General features: G+C 48.1%; 2 protein-coding genes across 2 annotated transcripts in view; both read right to left on the bottom strand.

Annotated features, from left to right (window-relative positions):
• Positions 1–11,092, bottom strand: part of ABTB1 (ankyrin repeat and BTB domain containing 1) — a 28,710-nt gene extending 17,618 nt beyond the window's left edge. Inside the window, exons 1-7 of the mRNA XM_082487880.1 lie at positions 10,925–11,092; positions 9,017–9,079; positions 7,532–7,587; positions 6,367–6,511; positions 4,240–4,399; positions 3,281–3,326; positions 2,176–2,292 (exon numbers count right to left, since the gene is read on the bottom strand). Coding sequence (XP_082344006.1) covers positions 2,176–2,292; positions 3,281–3,326; positions 4,240–4,399; positions 6,367–6,511; positions 7,532–7,587; positions 9,017–9,079; positions 10,925–10,980 — 643 coding nt within the window. The 5' untranslated portion in view covers positions 10,981–11,092. The remainder of the gene's footprint in view (positions 1–2,175; positions 2,293–3,280; positions 3,327–4,239; positions 4,400–6,366; positions 6,512–7,531; positions 7,588–9,016; positions 9,080–10,924) is intronic.
• A 4,933-nt stretch (positions 11,093–16,025) lies between these two features.
• Positions 16,026–25,841, bottom strand: part of PODXL2 (podocalyxin like 2) — a gene marked incomplete at its 3' end in the record, with an annotated part of 29,475 nt that continues 19,659 nt past the window's right edge. Inside the window, exons 3-8 of the mRNA XM_082487494.1 lie at positions 24,362–25,254; positions 23,229–23,303; positions 20,099–20,255; positions 18,431–18,492; positions 16,595–16,774; positions 16,026–16,235 (exon numbers count right to left, since the gene is read on the bottom strand). Of these exons, the coding sequence (XP_082343620.1) occupies positions 16,026–16,235; positions 16,595–16,774; positions 18,431–18,492; positions 20,099–20,255; positions 23,229–23,303; positions 24,362–25,254 (1,577 nt within the window). The remainder of the gene's footprint in view (positions 16,236–16,594; positions 16,775–18,430; positions 18,493–20,098; positions 20,256–23,228; positions 23,304–24,361; positions 25,255–25,841) is intronic.

The raw sequence follows: 25,841 nt of genomic DNA, 5'->3' as shown, positions 1-25,841 counted from the left end.
AGATACTAAGTGCTTTTGAAATGCTGCTTAGCGCTAGATAAGGGGATTGCAGAGACTACAATTATCTACTGGAGCTGCACAGGCTTGAGTTCACGTTGTTTTATTAGACACATTTCAACTTCATAATACAGATGCAAGACATGGCCCTGGTCTGCAGACCTCAATCAGCTGTCTATTCCACAGAAAGCCCTTGAACAAGCAGAGATACCTAATGCACTAGAGGGAACAGCAATGCTTTGTCAAGTGCCAGGCATGATGTGATCTAAGAAGTTAAAAGTTGGGAAAGATCCATAACTCTTAAATATATTATTTTCTGGAGAATCAAGTTTTCCTGGCTTCTGCATGAGAAACAAACATTTAACAGATCTATCAGCAGTTCTGTCTATTCACTTGTACACCACCCATTGATTATGTCTCCTGTCAGACCTTAGAAATGAAGAGTAACTGTTCCCTCCCAAAGAACACAGAAATTAAATTATTTGCCTGGTGCCATCCAAGAAGTTTGTATTATATTTCCAAGTGGAGCTTGTATCTGAAACCCCCAACCAACCTGAAATGTTACTTCACCATTTTCCACTTTTAAACACCACCAAGAAGTCAGCTTTTTTGCAGCTAGCAAATTTAACTACTGGATCCTTAAGTTGCCAATGACATAATATGCAATGTCTTCAGACAGCTAGCAAGCTATCCACTTTATTTTCCTCCCACAACCTAATATGAGATTTTAACTTGATGTATTAAGGTGGAATGGTCACCTCCGGGATCTCAGCTAGACCCTGGGAGAAAAAGATAAAAACCTAAAAAGGAAAAAACAGGTGAAAAAGTCTCCAACACCTCACTGGATTACTCTGATGTCAAAAGATGCCACAAGATAATTTTGTTACCCAATTATCTGAGTAGCTTTTATTTTCTATTCATGGTATTCACCACCACTCCCCTTTTCCACCCCTTAATATTCAAACTGGTATCTTACACTATTCATAGCAAGAAACGCATTTCTAATTTCTTCGCATGCACGTTTACATTTGTGTTTACACAGCTGAGGTAAGACTTATGATACAGCTTCCACAAGGACTGGTCTACACGGGCACAGCTGTACCAAGGTAACCCTGAATCCCACTACCAACAAACAATTGCACATGCCTAAGAGGAGACATACACATGGTAATATCTTCTATGTGATTTGCAGATGAGGAATTTCTTGAGCCAGAAGTATTGTCTCTATCTGTTAAGCCCTGCAACTTCAGGAGACTGAATAATCAGAACTCATAATTCAAAAGGGAAAGGTGGAATAGTGACACCCTTACGTCTTAGATCAAGGAAGAAGATGCTATGGACTTAAAAGCTACAGACTAGATTCTCTTCTCAAACTAAAATTAACTTGACTGAAGTAAAGGAGTTAACTCAGAGCATGAAATGAGAATCAGATGTTTTCAGCCTGAAGGTGTTGTTACCAGATAATTTTTTTACTTCATGACTAACACCACTTTGCCCTAATTTGTGCTGTTTTGATTCTTCTTCACACGTCCCTTAGCTTGAACTAAGGAGATAAATGATAAAATCCAACTGCTGGTTTTGATACAATAAGCTGATGTCATGATTAGATCACAAGCTCTTTGAATAACAAAAAGACCTTAAATAGAGGATTGCGTCATTTAAGGTTTGGCACATACAGCGTTATAAATACACACATGTTTTCAGAAATACTTCTCTGATTTTAAAAAAGTGTTATATCTCTCTGTGCATCCCTTTTGAGCCAATTATCAAACATTTTACTTTGGTCAGAAGTCAGATAAATGCAGAAAATTACTTTTAATTGTACATAATTTATCTCCCTGGGGATTTAAACAAGCTCTCTGCTGAAAGGCACTTCCCAATATACCCCACAGTGCTCCACTGAACGTCTGGCACCACAGCAAAGTCCTGCTGCTGCGGCTGCTCTACTATAATGAAAACATTCAATATAAATGATAAACATGCATGTGTCAGAAAACACTACAGCTGCCCTACAGGGAGCCCATGACTGAAAACTATCATGCAAACATGGGAATTCCACGACAGAATAATTTTCTGGAAGCCCCAAGGGCACCACGAAACATCCACCATCACACTTTCCTCTTTCTCTCTGAAAGGGCACACAGGCACAGCAGAGACAATAGCAAATAAAATGCTTACCAAATTCATAGACTTTTTTACATTTGGTCTCCAAATCATCTATGAGGTCCTGCAGCCGACACTGCTTGGCTAACCTCTTGCAATCGTTTACATATTCGACGTCGATATCAAGACGACCTGCCAAGAACAAATGCAGCCAGCACTTTCAATCCATACCACTTAGGTGTAAAAGCAGCAAAAATGAAGGACTGAAGACTTAATAGCACGGAAATTCAGTAATTAGACACATTGCCTCCCTTTTCAGCATCCACTTACAACTCAGTCCAAGAAGCTAAGACTTAGTACCCCAACACCCACCACTTCGATGAATCTCAGTTTGGTGTCTAATTTACTTTCCCGTGTCTACCCTAACAGCTTCATTCAAGAGGCCAAAACCCCAACAGGCTTACACAAAAGATGTCTAACTCCCTCAGAAAAGAAAAAATAGCAACACAACAGCAGCATGCATGACTGCCACCATTGGCTATCTGGCTTTGGATAAGAAAAAACTTTAGGTTCAGAAGCTCTCATCCCATTACTGAAAACGTGGCAAGGAACATTTCTGAAAACACTGGACTGGGCAAGGAGAGCCTTCTGGCGCCACCTCCTGGCCTGAAATAGTTCAGCACATAGCTTGCCCACAATACAACATTCGGCATTTTCATAGAAGGCTTAGGATCAACTTTTGTTCAGAAAAAAATATTAGAAAGTAGTCAAAACATTCAGCACACACTGCTTGGGTCTGCCAGACTGAAAATGTCCTACTTGGGAACCTGGCATTTCATCACCTTATGGGATTGTTATCCCAGACGACAGATTTATCTTCCTTAAGTTAAAAACACATTCTCCACATCCAGCAAACAATCAACTTAAGCTGACTTTTTTTTTTTTTTAAATTGACTGAATAGTTATTGGCAGGACAACAACTGGCAAAAGGTACTAACAATTTGGAAGAGCTGGGGATTGCTCACATTATCCCCTTCTGCCAGCACAGAGGATGTGTTGGTGACTCATGCACCCAAACACGGCTGTTTGCAAGCCTGTGCCACCCAAGCAGTGCTATGGCAGAGACACAGACAGCTGCCCACCAGCTGCATACACATACACTAGACAGTAAGTCATTTACCTGTGTATAGGTACTGCAGAAGAGAGCCAAAGGCTGCTGGATTAATCTAAAATAAAACATAAGAAAGTAACCTTTAGAATTCCCAGGAACTTAGTAACAAGCTCGAAACTTGCCTGGATACAAACATTATCCTGAACAAGTCAAAAAAACCCCACTTAAATAGCAACTCAGACACTGCACCTGATTTCCTTGCTCCTCCTGTAACTACTGCTGCCACTCCACCTGCCTTACACACCTCTTCAAATCTATCAACTGATAGTAATCCATGTGCCCGGGGGGACAGGACCTGACTAATGGAGGTGCTCCAAAGACAGAGTTATAATATGGGCTCTGTAAAATCCCCTCTTTCACTGGTCGCAAACACTTCCAACTCTTCTTAGAGGACAGATGTGTTCTTGTGCAAAGAGAAAGGAGAGACATGAAGTAATGTCCTGAGAAACTGGAAGTATGTTTGTCATGTTTTGCACAGCCACAATCAAGCTACAGAAACATATGCCAGAGTATTGGTAATTAACGGATGGAATGCACTTATGGCTTATTTAGTTCTTGCTGCAAAGGCAACAAAAGGGACTCAATTAGCGCCAATTATGGAGGTGGTGTTCACTACAGACCACCTGTCCACCAGGAATTAGACAGACTCAACTCATCCCACAGAGGAGTCGTGGCGCAGCTGGCACATAATTAATTGCAGTAGCAGGTAAGCTGTTAAGATATGTTTGAGCCCATGACAGAGGGAACGAAGGGGAAGTATGCAGTCCACAGCCTTTTGTTATTTGAGTAATACGCTATTTTACTGCATAAAGCACCTCCACAAGCGCCTCTCCTTGATTAGGGTCATTCTGAGCTCCGGGAGCTATTCACTGTGGAAGTTAACCCTCAAACTGTCCTTCCTACTCACTTTTCTCACCCAGTTGAAACAGAAAAAGAAAGGAAAGTGCTTGAAGTACAGCCTTGCTCACCAGTGGATGCTTCAACACTATCATGTTCTTCCCCTTCCATTTGGTCTCAAACATTTCCGCAAAGTAGGCGCTGCGAGCACTGAGAATGCAGCGGTGGGCACAGAAGGATTTGCCATGAACAATGAAAACAATGTCACTTTGGTAACCCTGCTCCAACAACCTGTAAGAACAAAGAGAGGGGAAATTAATTATCAAATGAAAAAGGAAAGAATGGGGTAAAGCTAGTGGGGTACATGGTACAGTCAGGTCTAAATGAACAAATACCTGTGGAAATTGCAGTCTCTCCCTGTTCAGTTAGAAGGCCAGCACAGGGGCTGGTACTTCACATACTAGACTGGGATCTCTCAGTCCCTCCAATGACTCAAAGAAGTTTCGTTTATGTAAGAGGGAGGCTGGAGAAGGAAACCTTCCCACCTCAGGTGAGCCCCTGAACACAGGGAACAGCCTTTAAAGAGGAACTAGTTGCCCCAAAACACATCTCTGAAGGTCAATCCTGCTTTTAAATTGTCATTTGACAAAAAGCCTCCAGAAGCATATACATCCCAAAAGAATTACCCCACTACACAGTAAGGTGCAACTTTCCTGCTCTCTGGGCACTGTCAGCGTGCACGTTTTAACCATGCAGCAAATAGGAGAGGACTTGATGTCGCCCATCCTCAGAAGAAGGAAGGATGTTATAGGCGTGAAACGCAGGCAATTGCCACACCAGAGACGGAGTGTTGTTTACCATGCAGTCATTCTTTAAAAGGCAAAAAATAAGATTGCTACTTCCAGAATTTATGGCAACCATCACCAGTGTTTCCCAATACCTATCACCCCTTGCATATATATCCTTGCAAACATCCCCAGGAGGTCAAATCAGGCAGATATCAGGGAATATACTCCTTCTAGAGACCCAGATTGGTGCACAGAAAGGTGTGGGGGTCACACAAGTAGATGACGTCAAAGCAGGGTCTTGAATGCTGATCTGAGTCTCCTACCACTAGAACATCCTTCCTACTAGTGTTTTGGGAAAGAAAAAAAAAAAAAAAAAAAAGAAACCAAAACCCAACACCAAACAACTAAATAGAAGCAGTTAGGCAGCTATTTTTTGCCCCCTGCTGCTGCCCTTTGTTTCAATTTTAATGCAAGGTCTGTTTGGCATGAGAAGCCGAAAACAGCACATTTTAGTTTTCATGTGTGCTCAATCCTGCATCATCTGAGCCACAAACTCACCAGGGGAGTGATAAATCACCCTGCGAAATTCTATTTCCTTGAAAAGTAGAATCTGATTTTACTCAGATAAATGAGTTTCCTTCCTCCCCTCTTTCCCCACGGCATCAGAAATTAGGATTCTGTAGTAACGGAAAGACTGTCAGATCTTTCTAGGACTTATTTGCTCTCCAATTTTGAAGATACAGACGTTCAAACCTTGTTGGTTTGGGTTTTTTTTAAGCTAGTCCCATGGGAATAAAAAAAAACCCAATCAAGTCTGTGTAATAACATAAGAACTACCAGGGTAGAAAAACAGAAAGAAGAAAAGATTGACACTTCTACTCCTATAGCAAGTTAGGCTTCTTCTCAAGCTCTAGGCTGAGACTACAAGGTGTGACAAGGAACTATCAGAAACATCTTTAAATTAACACATTTTAATGAACAAAAAGAAAGAACTGAGCACTGTCCCTATAAGCCAGTTTGAGGATTCTTAAGGTGCTCTATCTCAGAAACAAGACACCTATTATCACTGCTGGAAACCTCAGCTCACAGGCGATAGCTCTTCAGGCCTGAAACTTAATTTCAGTTGGCATATTATCCTAAATCGGTGATGTGGTTTTAGTGATCTGATTTTGGTTTGACAGTCAAGGATGACAGCCTTATGCTTCTGCATTAGAAAGACCAGCTTTCTGTTGGCTCTGGAGTCTGTAACCGAGTCGCCGGAGGCTATATTTTAAATGCACACATACTTGGAAGTCATTCCTCAGAGCACAAAGGAACATCCCTTAGGAAGCTCTACACGCCCAGGAATGAGATGGGGGACTGATCAGTTGCCTTTCAAATCTGCCCTTAACAGAGAGCTTGAATACCCAGGTTAACAGCTAAGGAAGGATGACAGAATGCGTTGCACCTGGAGCTGCCTCATCTGCTTACCGCTGCAGGAAGACATCATAGTAGTCTCTCTTCATGCACTTTGCTGTGATCTGTTTGTACTCCTTCAGCAGACGTCGGATGGCATCACTCAGAGCTCCATATAAACAACGTTCCCCATCAAAAGTGTTTGCCTCACATTTCGCTCCTGCAAAATGATCACAGGTACATACCAGCAGGCAGAGTTCAACCTTTCTCGAGTGTCCTTGAATGGTCGCCAAATGAGTATGACTTTTAGCTGGTGACATGTTTCACTGTGACCCCCTACGCTGCTGAGCATATTTACAAAAACTAAGCTCCCCTTACATGTGTGCAACCTAAAGCTGTTCTCCCACAGCAAAATCCCTTTCTGAAGAAGTCATGACTCATTTAAACTGACCCTGGTAATATGCCTCTGAGCATGACTCCAGCAGTGTTCCGGGAAGAAGAATCTCACTGTACAAAGAGTACGATTACTTATTGGGCTTTTAACAGCTCCTCCTAAAAAGCATTTCTGCCTTGCACAAAGCAAGAGATGCCTCTTTAGGTTAGACCCTGCTAGACGTTTGGAGGGCACCTGAATTTTGCTATTTTAGAATTACACAAGTGGTTAATTAAAATGCTCTGAATGCAGAGCAAGAGACAAACGTTTTGAGATCTGACTCTGTACTGCAATTCCTCTGCCAGAACACAGAACATCACCACTACCTAAGGGAATTTGTGTCCTGGGAACTAAATGGGCAGGTGCTTTGCCTGGAGAATTTGTCTTGCTTTGTGTAAGGTTAGTAAAAGCCCTTGCATTTCACCTTTGAGTCCTGTTTACAAAGCAAAGCTATCAGGAGAGTACAAGACAGTTTTTCACAGACAGTTCTTCAGATGAAGTACAAATCTTACATCAGCACGCTCCCAACAGCAATGCATCCTTGCAAAATATCAGCTGTGGTTTCAGAATGTCATGCTGCCTTGAGTCAGCAGAGAAAGATTCCCTGTAGCAAATTCAAGCAGCAAATGGCCTGCAAAAGGGACCATGAAAATGTATCCAGGTCTCCCACTGCAGCCTGAGATCACTGATCAGATGGTTGGTTGTAACAGAAGAAGTTTCCACAAGGGACAACTAGAAGGATATACAATCCCTATGGACCAGTATGGAGAAAGATATTGTATCCATAACCAGGACACTTTTGCTCACCATTGGCTAGAAGATATCGTACAAGCTCCTCATGTCCACAGAGGCAAGCATAATACCTGACAATAACAAGAGAAAGAAAATTAGAGATACAGTAGGAAGCAAAATTCGGTGTCTGGGCACACTACAGCATGCAGACCTCAGCACTGAGCCGTCCCTGACAAGCTTAGATGATGACTCCTCATAGAAGTGAGGAATTGCTACTGAATAGCATAAAAGTCTGACCCCAGCAATAGACTAAGCAGGATCTGTTCCCAGCACTCCTAAGCACTGCTGTCCTGCAAGGAAATCTCAAGGTCCCAATCTGGGTTCAGTATCTTCTGTTGTACCACCAACTGCCAAATCCATCCTCATTTTCAAAGAACTCATTTCATGGGCACTCAGCAATTCCACTGAATTCTCAAAAACACTCCTTGCTCCTTCTGCTGTCAGTCTGACTGCTGCACACTATGATAACGAGGGAACAGCACCCACCGTGGATGTACAGCAAATCCACCCCTCAAAGTCCTACTTACGATGAGTTTCACAATCTAAGCCTTTTGGGATTCTCTTTCACAAAGACCTCAAATTGTCCTACAAACTAGGAGAATCATGTAACCTGCATTGCAGCAGGCAAATGTTAGTTTACCCTTACTTTGGGAAGTTATTCCGTACTCTAAATGTATTACAGATGTCTAAATGCACTTTGGAATTGTATGCTGGTTTTGGCTGACACAGAGTTAATTTTCTTCACAGTAGCTAGTACGGGGCTACGTTTCAGATCTGTGCCAAAACCAGCATTGCTAATAATACAGGGATGGTTTAGTTCTTGCCAAGCAGTGCTTACACAGAGACAAAGCCCTTTCTGCTTCTCACATCACCCCATCCGTGAGTAGGCTGGAGGCACACAAGAAGTTGGGAGGGGACACAGCTGGGACAGCTGACCCCAACTGACCCAAGGGATATTTCATATCATATGATGTCATGCTCAGCATATAAAGCTGGGGGAAGAAGAAGGAAGCGGGGGGATGTTTGGAATTATGGTGTTTGTGTATGTGGGGGAGGTAAAAAGCTCACACCATCAGCATGAGATTCCTCACTACCTACCGCATGTTCACAGCCTTGCCAGACAGACTGGGATCCCACAGTCACTTTGCATTTCATCAAGCCAAGCCTTCACCCGCAAAGACATGCTAGAATGCCATAGAGTTTGAGGCAGAAAAAGTCTAATCAGGCCACGAACAGACTGCTTAATCCAGGTAATTTGGTCACAAAACTAACCACCCTTCTGAGCACTACTACAGCAAGCACCAGTCAGATGGGGAGACAAAGACATATTTAGCACAGCACCCGCAGAGAAGAAAAGCAGAAATATGTAGCCAAATCTCCCAAAAAGCAGAACTTGAGACGTTTTGTAACAGTGCTCCTAGCTGCTGATGCAGAGAGTGCAAAAGAGCTCTGAAAGCCCTCCCCTCCTGCCCAGCCAGCGCTCTAGGCTGCAGGACTCACAGTGGTGTACTGTCCCATTTATCACGGACATTAATTTCCACATCTCGCTGTTCAAGAAGGTATCTGGAAGAAAAGGGAAAGCGAAGTTATAACTTCATGCAGCTGCTCACTCAGTCATAGTCTCCTCTTTCAAAAGATGTAACTTTGATCTCATACAGTAACTTCCAAAGGTATGACAAGATCTTGCATTCAACTTGGGGAGTTGTCAGCTATGGCTGAACAATCATCAGTCAAATCCTCAACCCAAAGAATGGCATTCTGCAACACGACTTGACAGGTTCCTTCAGATTGAAGTGGTGCACATGGGGAAAGAGGGGAATCAAATCCATTTCCTGCTGACCCCTAACAGGGCAGCAATCGCAAAAGCAGCCTGAGCACTTCAGCGGTACCTTCACTTTCTCCGACAACACTCACAGCCTGGACGTTTACAAATAAGTGGTCAAGTTTTCAAGGCCAAAGCTGGACTCCAATCCTGCTTGTGGCTTTTCTTGCCGCAAACAACAACATCAGTGTCGCCCCAGACTGCTCTTAATTCCTGCCACTTCCTTGGCCTGCACATTCAGGCTATATCAAATGCTGCTAACGCTCCCTCTTCGGCACCTCTACAAGCCAGCCTTTGCCTTGCATACAAGTCTCCTGTATAGCCTGGCTCTTGTTATAGCCTGTCCCCAACTACTGGAACAACCACCTCTCCTAACCATATGTACAAGTCCCCCTCAGCCTTCACCATGATTCTCAATGATTCTTCACCATGACTGTTTTTCTCCATCTGCTGCATCAGTCCCTTTCCTGTCTCAAACTTCAGGTTCCTCTGACCACATTCAAAGTCACAAGCAACTCAGCTCCTTTCTGCTCAGCCCCATGTGGTCAACTTCTCCCCTCTGCTTTGACAGCATTCCCAAACTGATCATTTCTCCACTATCAATGCTATGCTGGTCATCTTAAACCTCTGCAAGGCCATCAGCTCGCAAGAAATTGATCTAATGTGAATACACAGTGGATAACAATGTTCCCCACACCTCATATATCTGCCTATTCATCCTTCCTTAGCAGCCACCTTGAAACAGAGAGACTATTTCTGATTATCTGGAAAGATCCACATGTTGGGAACCAGAAGAATAAAATAGGATCAAAAGTGAAGAGCATTCTTAGACTCAAACCATGAAATGCAGCAGTAGAGTCTGTTGCAAACGTGGGGCCTTTGCATTACAACACCCATTCACCCTGCAGACAACAAACCCATCTGACTCCTGATCCGAAATCATTGCAGCTGAGCCGTACCGCTTCAACATGAGCGAGGAGACTTGGCCTGAAATTTAGCAGCTCAGTGTTTCTCAGAGATACTACCGCAGCCCGTGACGATGACTTCCCAGAGATCTATCTTCCCACCAATGCAAATACAGATTCCAACGGTAGAGAGCAGCTGAAGAGCAGCCTTTTGCAAGGACGTTGGCCACAGACAGCATTCACACCAATGAAATACACAATAACCGCCTGATATTCAGATGCCTGAATTTTAAGAGAACAAGCAAACCTTACAGCAGGCCTCAGAACCACGAGCAAAGACTTAGCGTACACCCCATTCATTGGGGGAAAAGCAAGGCGCTTTTACTTAGAAAGAAGCAAACTCTTCCTTTCGCACCGCAGGCGCCTCCTGGCACGGCGGCGGCCTCAGAGAGAGCCGAGGCTGCCAGAGCCGGCGGGTCTGGCGGCAGGGGAAGCCCGGGCGGGGCTCCTGGTGAACACGACCCGCGAAGACCGTAAGGCGGCACGGTGAGGCCGAGCTGCCCCCCGCCAGGCCCGACCCCATTTCCCGGAGGCCGTTAAAGCGGTTAAAGGCAGCAGCTCAATGTGGGGGAACGCCGGGAACTGCACCCCCCCGCCCCGTCCCACCCGGGCCCGGCTCACCGCACGCGGCTCACGTCGCCCTTCTTGCAGCTGGTGAACAGGTCGCTGGTGTCCATGGCCGGGGCAGGCCGCGGGGCGGCGGCGCCGCATTGACGCGGAGAGCGGAGGGCAGCCGCAAGGAGCCGGGCCGGGCCGGGCCGAGCCGGGGAAAGAGGTCGGAGGGGCGGCAGCTGCGGCGGGACGGAAGCGGTGGCGGATGTAAACACGGCGGTGGGGAGGGGAGGGGCGGGGCGGGGCGGGCAGAGCGGCCCCGCTGCAGACCCGGCCTAGCGACGCGACGCGCAGCGCCCCCCAGCGGGCTGGAGGAGCAACCACCGCCTGGAGGCCGGGAGGGGAGCGGGGCGGGCCGCTCTGGGACACGCGTGGAACTGGGAGTGCTGCTGCCCCCGCACACGGGACGGGACGGGACGGGACGGGGGAGGGATCAGTTCGGAAACAACCATGGGGGGGACTGGTCTGGAGCACACCTAGGGGAAGCCTGGTCCGGAACGTGGGTGGGTCTGGAACACATGGCGGGGCTCTGACCCCCCCCTCGGTTGCGTGGGGTCCAGCTCAGGAGCCGGCGTGGGATGGGGGGGGGCCACCTGCTCTGGGACACACAGGGGTGTGCACGCACGTAGGGGCTCCGCTTGGGAACAGAGGCTTGTGCCACCATAGCAGGGAACAGGGGTCCTGGGCAGGTCCTATGGGGATGGGGTGGGGGTGCCCCATGGGACAGGAGTCACCCCACGGGGGCAGCCGGGACCCCACAGCCCAGGCACTTGGCATAGTTCAGGGCTTCGACAGCAGCCTGCAGTGGGAGAATTAAGGTGGGCTCTCCTGGGCAGCAAGGACGAGGCTGCCACCACCCCCCATGCTGGCAGAGGGACCGTGGCCACCACCTTGTTAACAGATGCGGCCGACATGAATTCAATTCAGATGCAACCATGCAAAGGACTGCGCTCGAGTCAGTGTTCAGACACCCAGGAGGTGCATTTTATTGCAAAGAAAACAAAAACCACAACCCCGTCACTTCCAGGGCCAGACGTGAGTGTTTCTAAGCGTTCTCCGGCAGGAGTCCCGAGCAGTGGCCAGGGCTTGCAGACAGTTTAGGTCTAGCAGGAAGAAAGGCGTTGAGAAGAACAGCTGGGAGCCTGGCTGGCAGCCGAGATGAGCCCACAAGGCTCTCGTGAGCCAGCATGGATGAAGGTGCGTGTTGTCTCTGACTGTTCAAGCTGCCCCAAACCCTCTGTGAAGGACGGAGGTGCTCCTGCATGGCTGCAAAGGTGGACGGGAACAGACAAGCTGCTGCCAGCAGTGGCTGCAGCGGGATCCTGCTGTGATGCTCCGAGGTCGTACTGCAATAATCCGTACGACAGTGCACCTCCATTTTGCACTGCATCCTTTGCCCAGAAGGATCCTTCAGGTGGTATCTTGAACTGTATTCTCAACCTGCATTACATACTCCACAACACAGTTACTGGGTCACTTCTCATTGTTTCATTACACCCTGCGTGCCACGAGGCGGTCTGCAGAATGCAAAGTCCTAGTATGTGTTGGACTCCATATTACAAACGCTGTGCTAGACATCTGGGCAACATCTGGGAGTAATCTGCAGCTTGGCCGCTGTCCCACAGAGATGGAGAGCCACTCTGATCTTGGCCATGCATCCAGCCGATGGCATTGCCGGTGTTCCCCAGGGCGCAGAGCTCCTCACACCAGCACTTGATGCTCTCTCTGAAGAACCACCTCCGTTCAAGCCAGAGCCTCTGCTTTCTGGCCATGCTCCCCGGGAGGAGAGGGGGTAAGTGGAGGAGAAAGGGAGACGAATGGCTCCAGGGAACGTCCCATCTCACTGCTTTGCAGACAGGGATGTACTCACACAAACCATCCCTTATGTGCCTGGTGTGAGCCCCTCTGCTCACAGGCGAGGCCAGCAGCCCGCTGTGACTAAAGCAGGTGACTGTCCTGGGCAAGTCACAGGAAACAGACATCCAGAGCTCAGAGGGGGGAAAAAAAAGTCTTTTTTTTTTTTTTTTCATTTTTTGTCTCCCAGCAGCCACCAGGTGTCAGTGCGATCAAACGTTTGGCAGATGGGACTACAGTGAAGTCCGAGTAGGTGGAGACCAGTTTTCTAGAAATCACTTTGTGTCCCCCCTATCTGCTCCGTCGCCTGGCACACCGCTCTGAGAAGTCCAGCTTTGACAGTTTTTGTTAAAAAGAAGTTTAACTACATTAAGGTGATAGAAAAGCTTCCCGTTACAAATGCTAAGACAAAGTTTCTCTTCCTCTTTAAACCCTCCCTGTGCAGAGTTGGAAACCCAACGGAGTAAGTGGGCTATCAACAGCCACTCTACAGCGCTCCCCAGCCCGCGGATCCCCAGAGATGACCGTCTCTGCAAGGCTGCGGGGAGAGGGACAACAGTGCAATTGACTTAACAAGATCAGCCTAGTGCAAAAAAAACGATACAGAGAAAAAACAAACTGTAAAGGTATAAAAAGTATCACCAGACTAAAGTGAAATGCTATTAACCAGTAGATTTCTGGAGCTAAACTGAGATCATACAGCCAGGTGCACCCTGTCAGAGACAGCAGAAAATTGCTCTCAGCCTCATGACGGCCACCCTTAGAGACTCTCAAGATCGCCTGGATGCTCCGGACACAGAAGAGAGCTCTACAGTCTCTGGTAAACCTTCAGGCTGTAAGAAGCCAGAAGAGCAAATAAGGAGAACTTGCTAGCTTATAAATAAGCCTGCATAGCCCCCCTGGTTTCTTTAAATTTTAAAGACTTCACACTAGATCAGGAGGTGCTGAGCCCAGCCAGAAGCATTGCTTTATCAGCACCTTGTTGTTTCTCTGAATGAGTAAAGCGGAGAGAAAACAGGGCAGCAAAGCAGCTCCTAGCAATGAAGTGCAGCACGGAAGCGTTTTGTGGGTGAACCGATTCACATCCAATTGGCAGCGTTACCTTTTTAATAGCCACTGGGCATTAAAAATGTATTTAATGAGGATTAGCGGACTTGGAAACATTTACATGGTGAAACTGCCTAACGGCCACAGCCATGCCAGGCCCCATTATGCCAAGTGCTATACAAACTCAAATTTTAACTCCATGCTTTAATTTACTCGCCGTATCATAACAACTTGTGTTTACTCCTGCAAGACCCAAAGCGCCATCAACACAGCCACCAAACTCGTGCAGTTTCACTGCACAGACCCATCAAACTCAGCAGGAGCCATCAGCGAGGGGTGGTCAGAGAAGGGCCACATGTGGCTGTCCATGTCCATAGACTGTCCCCATTATCAACTACTGGGGCAGGAGAGGAAATTGCTCTAAGCATCTCTGCAACCCTACCAAGATACAAAAGGAGCTGATGGTCACCATCTCCTACACAACATGGAGAAAGGTACGGAGGCAAGATAAACACACTGAAAATTGGAATCTGGATAGGAAACCAAAGGCTATCAGCTTTCTTGAATCCCTAATAGACTGATATCAACATGGTTCTACATCGAGGTGATCTGTGATTCAGTTTGTATGCAAAGCGCTATGCAAAATGAAACAACAGACTCTTGTACCTTGACTTCAGGCACTCGCATCAGGGATGAACATGCTAAAAATACCTATACATACAGGGATAGATTTACAAGCTCAGCATCAGGCTGCATATCTGGGGTTTTTCTGTACAAAGGTTCCCTTAAAGACCAAATACGAAGCTGCATCTTGCAGTAAGCAAGCATGCAGATCACCGTAACAGAGAGGAATACTGTTGCCTCTGACCAAAGCAAGTTCCTCAATCCCTCAAAAGCAGAAGAAACAGGCGTTCTGGGATTTCAGGCTTGACAGTAGTTCTGAGTCTGGGTTTAGGCAGGGCTCAGAGAACAATTATGCATATTCACGTGCCATTTATCACACGTCTTCAGGGAGCTGGAGCCTTTAAGTTGCCCGAGGCATGCCTGAGAAATGTTCATTGGGGAGCTCTTAGATCTGATTCTCATCTCATCTGAACTGGCTTTTACACTTGCTTAAATGCAGTGATTTTAAAGACATTGCCCCAATTTACACCTATGGGACATTAAACACTTTCCCCCCTCAGGGCGGACGGCTGAAAATGAAACAAAAGGACTAGAAAATCATCCGATTCCCAGTTTTTACTTTTCTCCCTGTTTAAAAAGTCTCACATAGTCTTTACATTTACCTCAAAAAGACCAACTGAAACCAAACTATCCTGGGAAAGCAGAACGGGAGTGGAGGTGGCCTGCCAGTCTAAAACTGAGACTTAGACAAGAGATACTTTGCTGCTGATTTCACAGGCTGATGCATGAAAGAGGCAGGTAAACATCCATTTTGAGCAACTCTCCAACCTAAAGCAAGTTTCCAGCTAAGATGCTGCACCATGGCAGCAAATTCTCTGCAATCACTAAAGCAAGGGGAAAGTGCTCAAACTTTGCAGACTCAGCTTGGAGCTGCGGAGCTGAAAAAGGGAGTGGGGCTGTTTGTGGTGCAAGGGGGAAAACAAGAAGAAAGCCTAATGTTTTCCCCAGATGTAAACATCAGCTCATCTAATTAGCAGCTGAATGCTAGAGCACTAGAAAACTTCTGTTCACGTGTGGAATGCAAACTCTGCCCAGAACATCGACTGAGTCTTGGCTCCTCTCCATCCAGAATGCACAGGTTTTACTGCACCTGCAGGGACTGAATGTGATCTCAAGGTCAGGATCTGGCTGCCGTAGCTCCAGATGGACTCCCAAAGTGAATTCACTCTCCAAAGCTGGACTCCTGGTGGCAGACAGCCTTGCTTCTCAAGCCCAGCCACTCTCAGCCACTGCCAGAGAGCTACAGTAAGTGCATTTAAAGGTGATGAAAGCGTTGGTGCTACTGATAGGAATACACACACAGAGACCTACACACCCACCCCTCCCGCTTCCCTCTGTTCAGTGATCCTCCTGGCTCCAAGCTCCAGACGCAGGCTCAGGACTTCTGTTGGGAAAACTTGCCCAAAGACTTGACCTGTCCCAAGCCTTTAAGAAGTTCCTGAGAAGCCACCTGATCCCATGGTCCATCAGTCAAGATAGGAGAGAGACAAGTGCATTTAAGGGGGCAGTTCCCTCCCATCTTTTTCTAAAGATGTGTGTCTTCCTCAAACACATCCACATCCTCGCTCGCCTGCTTATTGATCAGGACATCCCAGCTGTCAGGGCCATTGATGGTGTTTCCACCGTTCACGCTTGGCTTCTTCTCCTGCATTTCCGACTGGCTGTCACTGGCCACATCCAAGGTGGGGTTGTCATGGCAGCCGTTCTCAACAAAGCGCAGCTCCTCGCCATGTGACTGCAAAGGACCAGAGGAACACAAATGGAGACAAACAAGGACAGGTCTTAATGCTGCTGAGAAGCACAATCAGACCAGACAATAAGGATCACTGAGGACTTTGCAGGGTCAGTGGAAAAAGGTAAATTTACTCCTAGCCCAGCCCTCGCAGTGGAAACGAGCTGTTCTGAGCACAGCAAGAAATGCAAGGTTTGCATCTCTCTTACGCCTGAATGTGCTCCCTTGCTGCTTCATCAGTGTATCCAGCTGTGCCCAGTAAGCAGACAAGGGAAAACAATGTCCCTCTTAACTTTCCAATCCCCTCCATCCCAAGGGGTAAGAGTCCAGCCACTTTCCCCACCTGTCCAGTGCTCACTCACCATGTTTTTCATCTTGGGCAGGCGTCTCTGCCAGCAGTTGTATATGAGCCCCAATACAATGATGATGGCACAGATGGAGCCGATGATCACCAGTACCACAAAGAGCTTCCCATAATCACTGCGCGTCTGGTTGGGGTGTGACTGGCAGCTTGTCGTGGTTGAGTAATTCTGGATGCCAAGCTAGAAGGAAGGAAGGGGTACACTAAATTCCCTGGCCTGCAGCCAGGTGGCATTCCGTTCAGACTTTCCAGGGTCCCAACACAGGACCATCACTGTGGGTAGAAGAACTAAAAGCCAGGGCTGGGGAGTCAGGATGTCTGACAAGAAGGCACATGACCAAATTTAACTCCATCTGCCATGAAAGCTGACACGTCAGCAAGTGACAGTAGGCACAATTTTACCTTGATCATCTGCACAAGGATCACACCTATGCGCAAGACAAGGAGGCTTTCATGGGAGAAACTGCCCAAGATTAAGAGTACCCAAAACAAACTATGGACCATTGATGGCTGCTGAGGCTTTGGCGACTGTGTGACAGAGAATGAAACCATAATAGATAGGTTTCCATTAAAGCTCTGGTCCTAAGAGAATATAGTGATCTTTCTGAGGTCTTGAAAGTGGATAGCTGCCTGCCGATCCAAAAAGCTGCCCTAGAAGTGGGCTCCCTGTGGTTGTCAGCAAACAAAGCCCAACGTCAGTCCCAGTGACTTGGCAGATTTCAAGCAGGTTACGTATCAATTTGATAGTAAGTATGAAATGTGTAAGAGAATATCCTCCCTCCTCCTTCCAAGCTCATGCTAGTGCAAGGTCAGTGCAATGAGCAGTGTTTCATTATTGATAGAGCCAGAGGCAGGTGGTGAGGTACTGCTCTGGTAGAATGCACGTTAACATAGGGTCACAGTTGCACAAAGAAGTCAAACCTTGCACTGACACAAATCCTTCTTTCTGGTCAGTTCTAGCTGCTGATACTTCAGTCACACAATTTCTAGAGGGTTGGCTTTTTGCACTTTCTCTGGTGTAAGCCAATCAATACAGCACTGAGCACTTAATTTGCTTTGTCTAACTGCTCCACTTTGTTATGTCAGGAAAAAAACCTGAGCGCAAGGCAGTGGCCCAACTCTGCTGCTAAAATCAGCAGAATTACTCTAGTAGTGTAAAAATCCCAAGCAGAACCAGGTCCTCAGTGCCTAGATATCCCATAGGCCTAAGGGGCAAAGTCAGAGATCATGGAACTAATTTGTCTTCATCTCTATCCTTGTCCAAGCAGCCCAGGGTTAGAGGGGAATACGTGAGGGCTAGAGGCAGCTGGTAGTGGAGTCTGGCATCCATCGCCCCTGGTCCTCTGCCTGCCCAGGTACAGGCACCTGTCTAAAGGAGTGAAATGCAGAGCCTGGGATTGCAGGAAGAAGGTGTGTGAACGTGTCCCATCTACTACAGGCACCTCTCCCACCTCCTTCAGCAAAGCTTGAGCTACTGAGAGCAACCAATGTATGTAAGTCAGCTGCAGGGCAAGCAGGGCCCACATTGCCACAGGCAATAGTGTAGAAGGGATAAGACCAAGTATCCCGGCAAAATGAACGTGGGAAAAGCAGCTTCACAACCAAGCCGGAAAAGCAGGGAGGGAATAACCCAGTTACTCTCTTAATGGGAGCAGACATTTGATGGCCTGGCAACTACCAGAGAGGGGAGAAGGGGTTTGCCAAGTGTCTGACTCATCTGTTTGCCTGCTGTGGGTTCAGCGCTCACTTAAACTGAGATATGCTCCCAGTTTTCAAGGTGCTTATTTTAATTGTACCGCTAGTCTTAACAAATGGATGCAGGCAGACAGGCTCTTACCTCAGCTAAGCTCCTCTTAACATCCCCCAGTGCCATGAGAACATCTTTTGTAGGTATGACGCCTGTAAAGAAGGAGAGGGAGAGATCAGCACTGCTCTCAGCTCAGACAGATGTACACATCACTGTGAAATCCCCAAGAGAAGGGAAGCAGGGGAATGCACATTTTTGTTCACTGGTACTTTATGTTAGGAGGCTGAAAGAATGCAAGAGCCACAACCAAGGGTACCTCCAAATGTTCTTTAAAGGGGGGAAAAAAATCCAGGCATGAACTGACACCAGGGGCACCTAGGGGCCCTCCACACAGCCACAAAAGCTCTCAGGATCTGCATCTGCTCTGGGAGTGGGCAGCAACGTCCAGAAAGTCATGGAGGCAGGTGCCTGTGCTGCCCAGTCCAGCTGCCCCATCTGGCACAACTTGATCCTGAGCTGCAGCACTCCAGATGTTCCCACAGAGCTCCATGCTCACCTATCACAACCTTTAGCAGGTGTGTTTTGCTCTCCAGGACACCCTGGCAAGTTGCTGTGCCTGGCACAACAGCAGAGGCTGCAGATGTGCTGTAACAGCTCAACTCCCACCAGGAGACGCTTCAGTGAGGGAGCCAGCAGCCCACACTGGGCCACCCTTCCTGGGACCCTCCTTCTCTAACAGCTCCCAGGATGCTCTCCCAGCCAGGAGAACAGGAGCAGTCAGGGAGGATTTAGAGGCTGAGGCTTATTTCTCCCTTCATTTGCACAGCAGTAGAAGGAGGAACTGAACAAAAGCTTGATTATTTAGAGCAGAAAATACTTTGGTTCCTGAGGTTTCTAAACTCAGGGATATCTCCCCCTGGAGTTCAGATCTATTTTCTTCTCCAGGAAGGGGGATGTCCTCTCTCATGACGGCATGAAGGTTTTAGTACAGAAGACTAAATGTTCACCAAAGCCTTTTCACTGGCACATGCTCCAGCCCGAGGGCTTGAGAGAGATGCAATGATTTAAGGCATCAATACAGCAAATACCACTTAAATGTTAGCTCTATTTTCATATCACCATGAGGCATTTTAGAATACTGTTGGTTTTGGTTTTTTTTTTTTTCCACATAGGCCATAACGTCAACATTAGAGGCCTTCATCACTAAGCAGGCAGCAGTAGCAGTACAGGAAAAGCACTCCCCTGCCAAAAGGGGATTAAAGAGATGGTAAAATGTTCCAGCCCAGCCCACCTTTCACTGTCAGCTTTTGTTTCTTTGGGGATGCAGGGGAGGCACCATCAGGACTAGTCCAGTTTGGACAAGACTTAAGAAGTGTTAAGTTAAGAAGTGAACTAAGAGCAGGCTGTCATGTCCCGGCATTACAGTGTCCTGCCTGTGGAGGAGAGTATATAAGCACCGGGATAAAGCTGATGGATGCTCAAGCGAAGGCAATCGATGGAGCAAAGCAGGAGGCAAAGTGCCAAAGATGCAGCTTCGTGCAAGTGGTGAGCAACAAGCCAGAAGGCAGATGTGAAGAAAAAGGGTCTTATGTCCTCAGTCCCCCTCCATCCCTCCAGTCCATTTAACACTGGGAACTGGTGGGACTGAAACAGACTGGAAAGCAAAAGCTCCTTGTGACATGGCTGAGCAGGTCCATTTGAGAGCCCCTTAAAGACACCCTCCCCCATCATGGGAAGGCTCCTTCTCCCAGCACTTACCCTGTTCCCCTGCCAGTGTCATTAGCAAGTGCTTGTCGTTCTCATTGGGTTTGCTCAGAGAGATCAGCCAGCGGTCCTGCAGTCCATCCGCCTGCCTGGAGAAGGCATCCTCCACCAGTGCCAACAGCTGGGGACCCCTCTCCAGCCGAAACTCCTCCTGCCACAGGAAAGGGACCTTGGTGAGTGCGCGGTGGGAACAGGGCAGGTATAGCACAGCAGGGCTGGCACGACTGCACAGCCGAGACGCCTGAACCAGGCGTGTGGAAGAGCCAGCAATGCCAAACCTGGTGCAACACTCCCCGCACGTCCCCAGTGCCCCAAGCTGGACCCACATACATCTCCTGACACACCAACCCTCCTCCTGTGCTCCTGAGGCTGCCGGACGCCCCACACTGCACCGTGCCCTGCTGCTCAGCACACAGGGATCCTGAAGTGACATTAAGGTATGAGGTGAGAAGGAAGCAGCCGGGCTCTCCCCTGCAGCCAGCGCTGGGTCAGCAGGCACTGCTCAGCCTGAGATGCTCCAGCCATCCCTCGGCGGGCTCCTTTGCTGCTTTCTCACTCCTGTGTTTCTATTCTTATCTCTGGTTGCCATGCCAACCTGAAGGCCACACAGATGATTAATAAAATGGAGAGCTCTCGTTGCCATGGCAATTCGAAGCGCTCAGGGCAGGCACAGGCCTGTGCTGAAAATGGCCTAATTGGAAAAGACACCGATGACTGGGGCCTGAATCACAAGGGCCGGTCAGGGCGTCCTCTGCGAGTTTTGGTGTGGGGAGGCAGGAGGAGCAGCGCGAGGATGCTGTGCCATGCTGCTCAGCTGCAGCTCCTGATCGCTGCCCCGCCGCCAGCCTGCGCCGCCGTCTGGGGGGACGCAGAGGAAGGGCGAGCAGCTGAGCTCAAGAGCAGGATGAGGGCAGAGGTGAGATATTTCAAGCAATGGGGAAAGCTGAGGTTGCACAGCACCGATAAAATCCTCTGTGCTGAGGAAAAGGGAGCTATGAAGAAGCCTAAACACACATGCGCCGAGGTGGAGGTCACCTCCCAACACGTAGCCAGGTCAGATCTTGCAGTCCTCACCTGGGCAAAATTCCCAGGTATATTGAGTGGGAGATGCACCCAGAGAGATTGAAGTGACTGCCTTGCCCAGACCCCATTAGGAAAATAAATGGGCTGCCAGCTTAACCCAGCAATACAGACATCATCCCTGCCTCAGGTAAAAGCCTGGTGCTGTGAAGAACATTAAAGCTCAAGGTGCAACCCTCTGGAAGGGGCTAAGTATCCTCCATGTCCCTCAGCTTTCCAGTGGACTCGGTACCACACCAGATCAGGGCATCAAAACAGAGGAAATGGGTGAGGAATCCCCATTCACACTAATTTAAACTACAGCATTTTCAATGCAGGCTGTCCCTCACAACCCTGGAAACATAAACACTATGGGGCTCAGATACAGAAACCGGAAAACAAAAGGGACAGGCAGAGTGTAGGTGAGTTGCCCAAACTGAGAAAATTACCATGGGTAGGAAACAAACTGCGTCAACATCAGTGAAAAGGAGTAGAGCTTGATTCCAGCTTCAGCCATGCAAAGTAGGGAACGAAGCAACGTTCACGTTAAATATGTATGTTGACAAGTGTCCCTTTGAATAAGGGGGAGGACAGCACAAAGCATTCACTGGGAAATACGTTTTGAAACATGAAATCAAGTAGAAAAACAGTGCAGTCCTGCCTATCCCAGGGCACTGTCTTCTTTCAGCAAAGCAGAAGTGAGGATTCAACAGTAAAGACACAATTTGGTCAAGAGACATCTGCACATCTGCTTTTCAGTTCTCACCCTCCCAATGGTTTAAACAACACAAGTGCAAGTGACCACAGGAAGGAAGCCACTATGTATTACAAAATTAACCAGCATTTAAACTCCATAGAGATGGGAGAAAAAGCAATGGGGACCAGAACATGGAAGAAACAGGGCAGCAGGACTTTGGTTTTCAAGGACTGATGTTCTGAGTTGAAATTGTGAACTGCAGCAGAGATACTTAAAACTCTCTAAAGAGCAAACTGGTTTGCCTAAATCATAAGGACAGAGACTGACTTTTCACCTACCCTTAAAGCACTCAGCATGCTTTATTGTGTATAGGAATTCCCCTGTTTTCCCTGTCCCCAAAAAGTTCACCTTAGAAAAAACAACCCACAAAACAAAAACCCAAAAATCACACAAAACACCTCCCCAGTAGTGGAAATAGCTCAGTGACACAAAACCACTCTGCAGTAACAAAACCAGCCAGTTCTGCCCAGAGCAGGAGCTGCAGCAAGCAAGAGTGCAGACACACGAGGCCAGAACATGGTTCCCCAATGAAACATTTCTGTCTTGGGCTGTCAGGCTCATAATCATTTCTTAGAATTATGAAAGGCACCTTGACCCCAGGCCTTTCACAACTAGTTTTGAAGTGCCTGATAAAAGGCCCAGCAGAGGTGAATGAGCCCTTTTACCAGGGAACCACAAGGGGCTCTGGGCTCATGAATTAACTGCAGCTTTACGTGGATGGATGGACAGGCATCGGATTAGCAGAGCATGGCTGGTTAACAGACCCAGATAACACACAAGGTAACAGGGTGGGGAGAAGAGGCACTTAAGGAAGACTTAGTGACAGCTGCTTGACACTGAACCATTCACACTGCAAATGGGGAGTCCCTATTCCTCTGAGCCATCAGGGAGGAATATTAGTATATCCTGGAAGAAGGGGAAGGAAAAGGAAGAGAGGGAAGGAGAATCACACTTCAATCCTGCCATGTTTCCTACCAGTAAGAGGTGCAATGTTAAAAGCTCTCATGTCTCATGACAATCCAGGTACTGATTGGCACAGACTAGCAGGCAGGAGTTAGTCAAAATCCAATATGGGACTGACATGTGCTAGACTGAGCAAAATCCTCTCTCTCCACCCACTCTTTTCCCATTTGGGGAAGAGGAATATTTCTGTCCTCCTCCCCTTCTCTCCACAGCCTCTATAGGGACGTTGAAATTTAGGGCTTTTAAAATGTTTTGTAGCGAAAGCACACAGCAAGAGCTGTGCCTGCCTCCACATCTCTAAGCACGATTCCCCCCATGTCATCAAATCTCTTTGGATCGACTTACACAGTCAATGTTATCCGACATATTCAGGATGATGTAGTTTTTCCCTGCAAGGTTGCTCCAGTCTTTGCAGATCACCTGAAGAGACAAGACAAAGACAGCTGGGTTTTCGGGTAGTGAATGCAGCTCTTCTGCTGAAAGCACGGGGTACACAAGGGACAGGAGCAAGGGGCTGTGCCATACCCCCGAGAAGCACTTCTCAAAGGCAACAAATGTCCTCTAACTCTCTATGCTAAGGAGGATTCACCATTTCAGCGCTAGCTCATGGGGCAGGGACAAGGTTACTGTGCCAGCTTGCCACAGCCTAGCCTACCTCCCACCTCTAGGCAGACTCCAGGATGACTCAGGTAGTCAGTGGAAAGCTCTCTAGCTTGCAGCCTTATTCTGTATGTGATCAGCACTTAACAGAAAAGAAAACCTAATTAGGAGCCTCTGCAGTCCTTAAAACAAACCAGTGAGACAGGGCAGCACTTTGCAGGCAGGACTGGACACACAGAGGGACTAAGTCAGTTGCTCAGGCTCCTGAGTACCCTGGGGGGCAGAAAGCAAAATTAAAAGCTTTCCCCAGGACTTTCTCACCAGCCAGCTCCTGCTACCTATCTTCCCTTAACCAGCTGCCAGTTTGCTGGATTCAGGAACCGCAGTGCACCTCACACCTCCTCTCCCACGGGCTCTCCTAGAACAACATCCTCACAGATCGCTGTACCCTACTCCACCTGCTCTGCATCTGGTCCCTGCGGGCAGCAGCAAAAATAGCACTTCCTTCTCACTCCCTTTCCAGAAATCCTTGGGGCCATTTTTGTCCTGACACTTCCAATAATGCAGGCTGAGGAAACAAGGAGCTTTCGCTGCTGTGCGTGCCCCAGAGGGCAGGTGTTTATTAGAAGCAGGATTCTGAACAGCAGTTTGCTGGGGAAGATGAGAGGGGGCAGGGCTTTCACCATGCATGATAGATAGAAGCGCTGTGAAAAACATCCCTCAAAATGCAGTTTTGGCTGGGTGAACAAAAGAAGATACTTCCACCAGTGAGATTTAGGGACGTGGGTAAGGTTAAGGGGTTAAACACTCTCCCCCAGACAGAAGTACCTAAATATCTCCAGTGCAATCTCCCACCTTCTCCCTGCTCCCAGTGCTACCTGTGCCGAGTCCCAGGGCATCTCCGTTGGCAGCATGGCCATGCGGGCATCCCCAGCCTGCGGTGACAAGCTCCTCTCTGCTGCCGCAGTCTCAGTGGCTGACTCGGTGTCATTCCAAACGGGATCCATCGCAGGTTCGTCAGCCCTGTCCCACTGAGATGCAGAAGTAGGGTGCTGCTCACTGCCAGAAAGAGTCTGGCTGCCTGGGGAGCTGCTTCCAGGAGAGGGTGTCCCCACAGCCACTTCTGTGGTCTGCTCCATTTCAGTTAGCACCGTGGGCTCCAGCATCTCCCACCCCACCGTGGTCTCCGAGAACTCCTCTCTGGCTGAGTGCTCTTCCCCACCAGCCTCCACTGTGGGCTCTGAAAGATCTGCTCTTGTGGTAGTCACAGTCAGCTCCGAATCTGTTCCCCCAACAGCCCACATGTCCCCAGCGGTCACCTCAAAGGACTCTTCCGAAATACTGGGAGACCTCACAGCAGTAGTAGTAGAAAAAATAGAGGACACAGGCAGAAGACCTGGTCCCATGCTGCTCCCAAGGTCTAAGCCTGGAGCAACAGAGTCCTCTTCTTGCCCTCCTGTGGCTGCCTCAGTCACAACACCTGGCCTGGCAGAAGCTGTGGAAAACAGAAGAGAGGAGGAGTCCTCTTGGCCCACTGGTTCAGAAGATGTAACCTCTGGCCCCGAGGTCTGGAGGCTCTCCACTCCTCCTCTTGAGTGGTCTATAGGGAGCAGCCCCTCCTCTTCCTCCAGTGTGCTGGAGAAAGGCGTGTGCAAGTCAGGCTCAACAAATTCTACTGGCGGCTGCACAGTGGCTGTTTCCCAGTTGTCTTTCACCTGTGTCACGTTCCCTTTCAGCAGAGCCTTCTGAGACGCAGCAGGAAAGCTGTAATCTAAAAAGATACCAAAGAGACTTCACTTCATGGCACATCATGAGTAACTGAACACTGAAAGGCAGAGCTGGCCCCACTGTATGTGCCTAGCCACAGATGGGGTTGCATGGCAGAGACCCTCTAAGAGCAGACAGCCTGCCGCTCATAAGAACAATCCCATCTGACAAGTGCAGTGCAACCTCCTGCATTTCCCCAGCTCCCTGTTCCATCCCAACAAACCCACTTTCCCTAGGGGTAATTCACATGTTCATTCTCCCCACTCCTTTCTGTCCTGAAGGTGCTTTCACAGTTCGCATAGCCAGGAGACCTGCAACATAACAGCTTTGATACCTGGCATCTCCAAGGTGAGGTTATGAGTGTTAGGAATCAAGCTGGGACACAGGGATTCATTTCACATAGGATTCAGAAAGATACGGGGTGGTAGCAGCAGTCAGCCACAAGCTAAACGGGAAATCCTAGGGAAGAGAAACAGCAGCACAGCAAACCAAATCCTACTCCCTGGCATGCCCAAGTAATACCACCAAAACCTGAATCAGCCCGGGCATCTTTGAAAGGCAGAACTTCAGTTTGTACAGCACTTCACAGCA

Source organism: Vanellus vanellus, assembly GCF_965231255.1.
Source record: "Vanellus vanellus genome assembly, chromosome: 9".
Lineage (NCBI taxonomy): Eukaryota > Metazoa > Chordata > Aves > Charadriiformes > Charadriidae > Vanellus > Vanellus vanellus.
The sequence above is the reverse complement of the archived record's forward strand: the minus strand, read 5'-3'. Positions and strand labels throughout refer to the sequence as shown.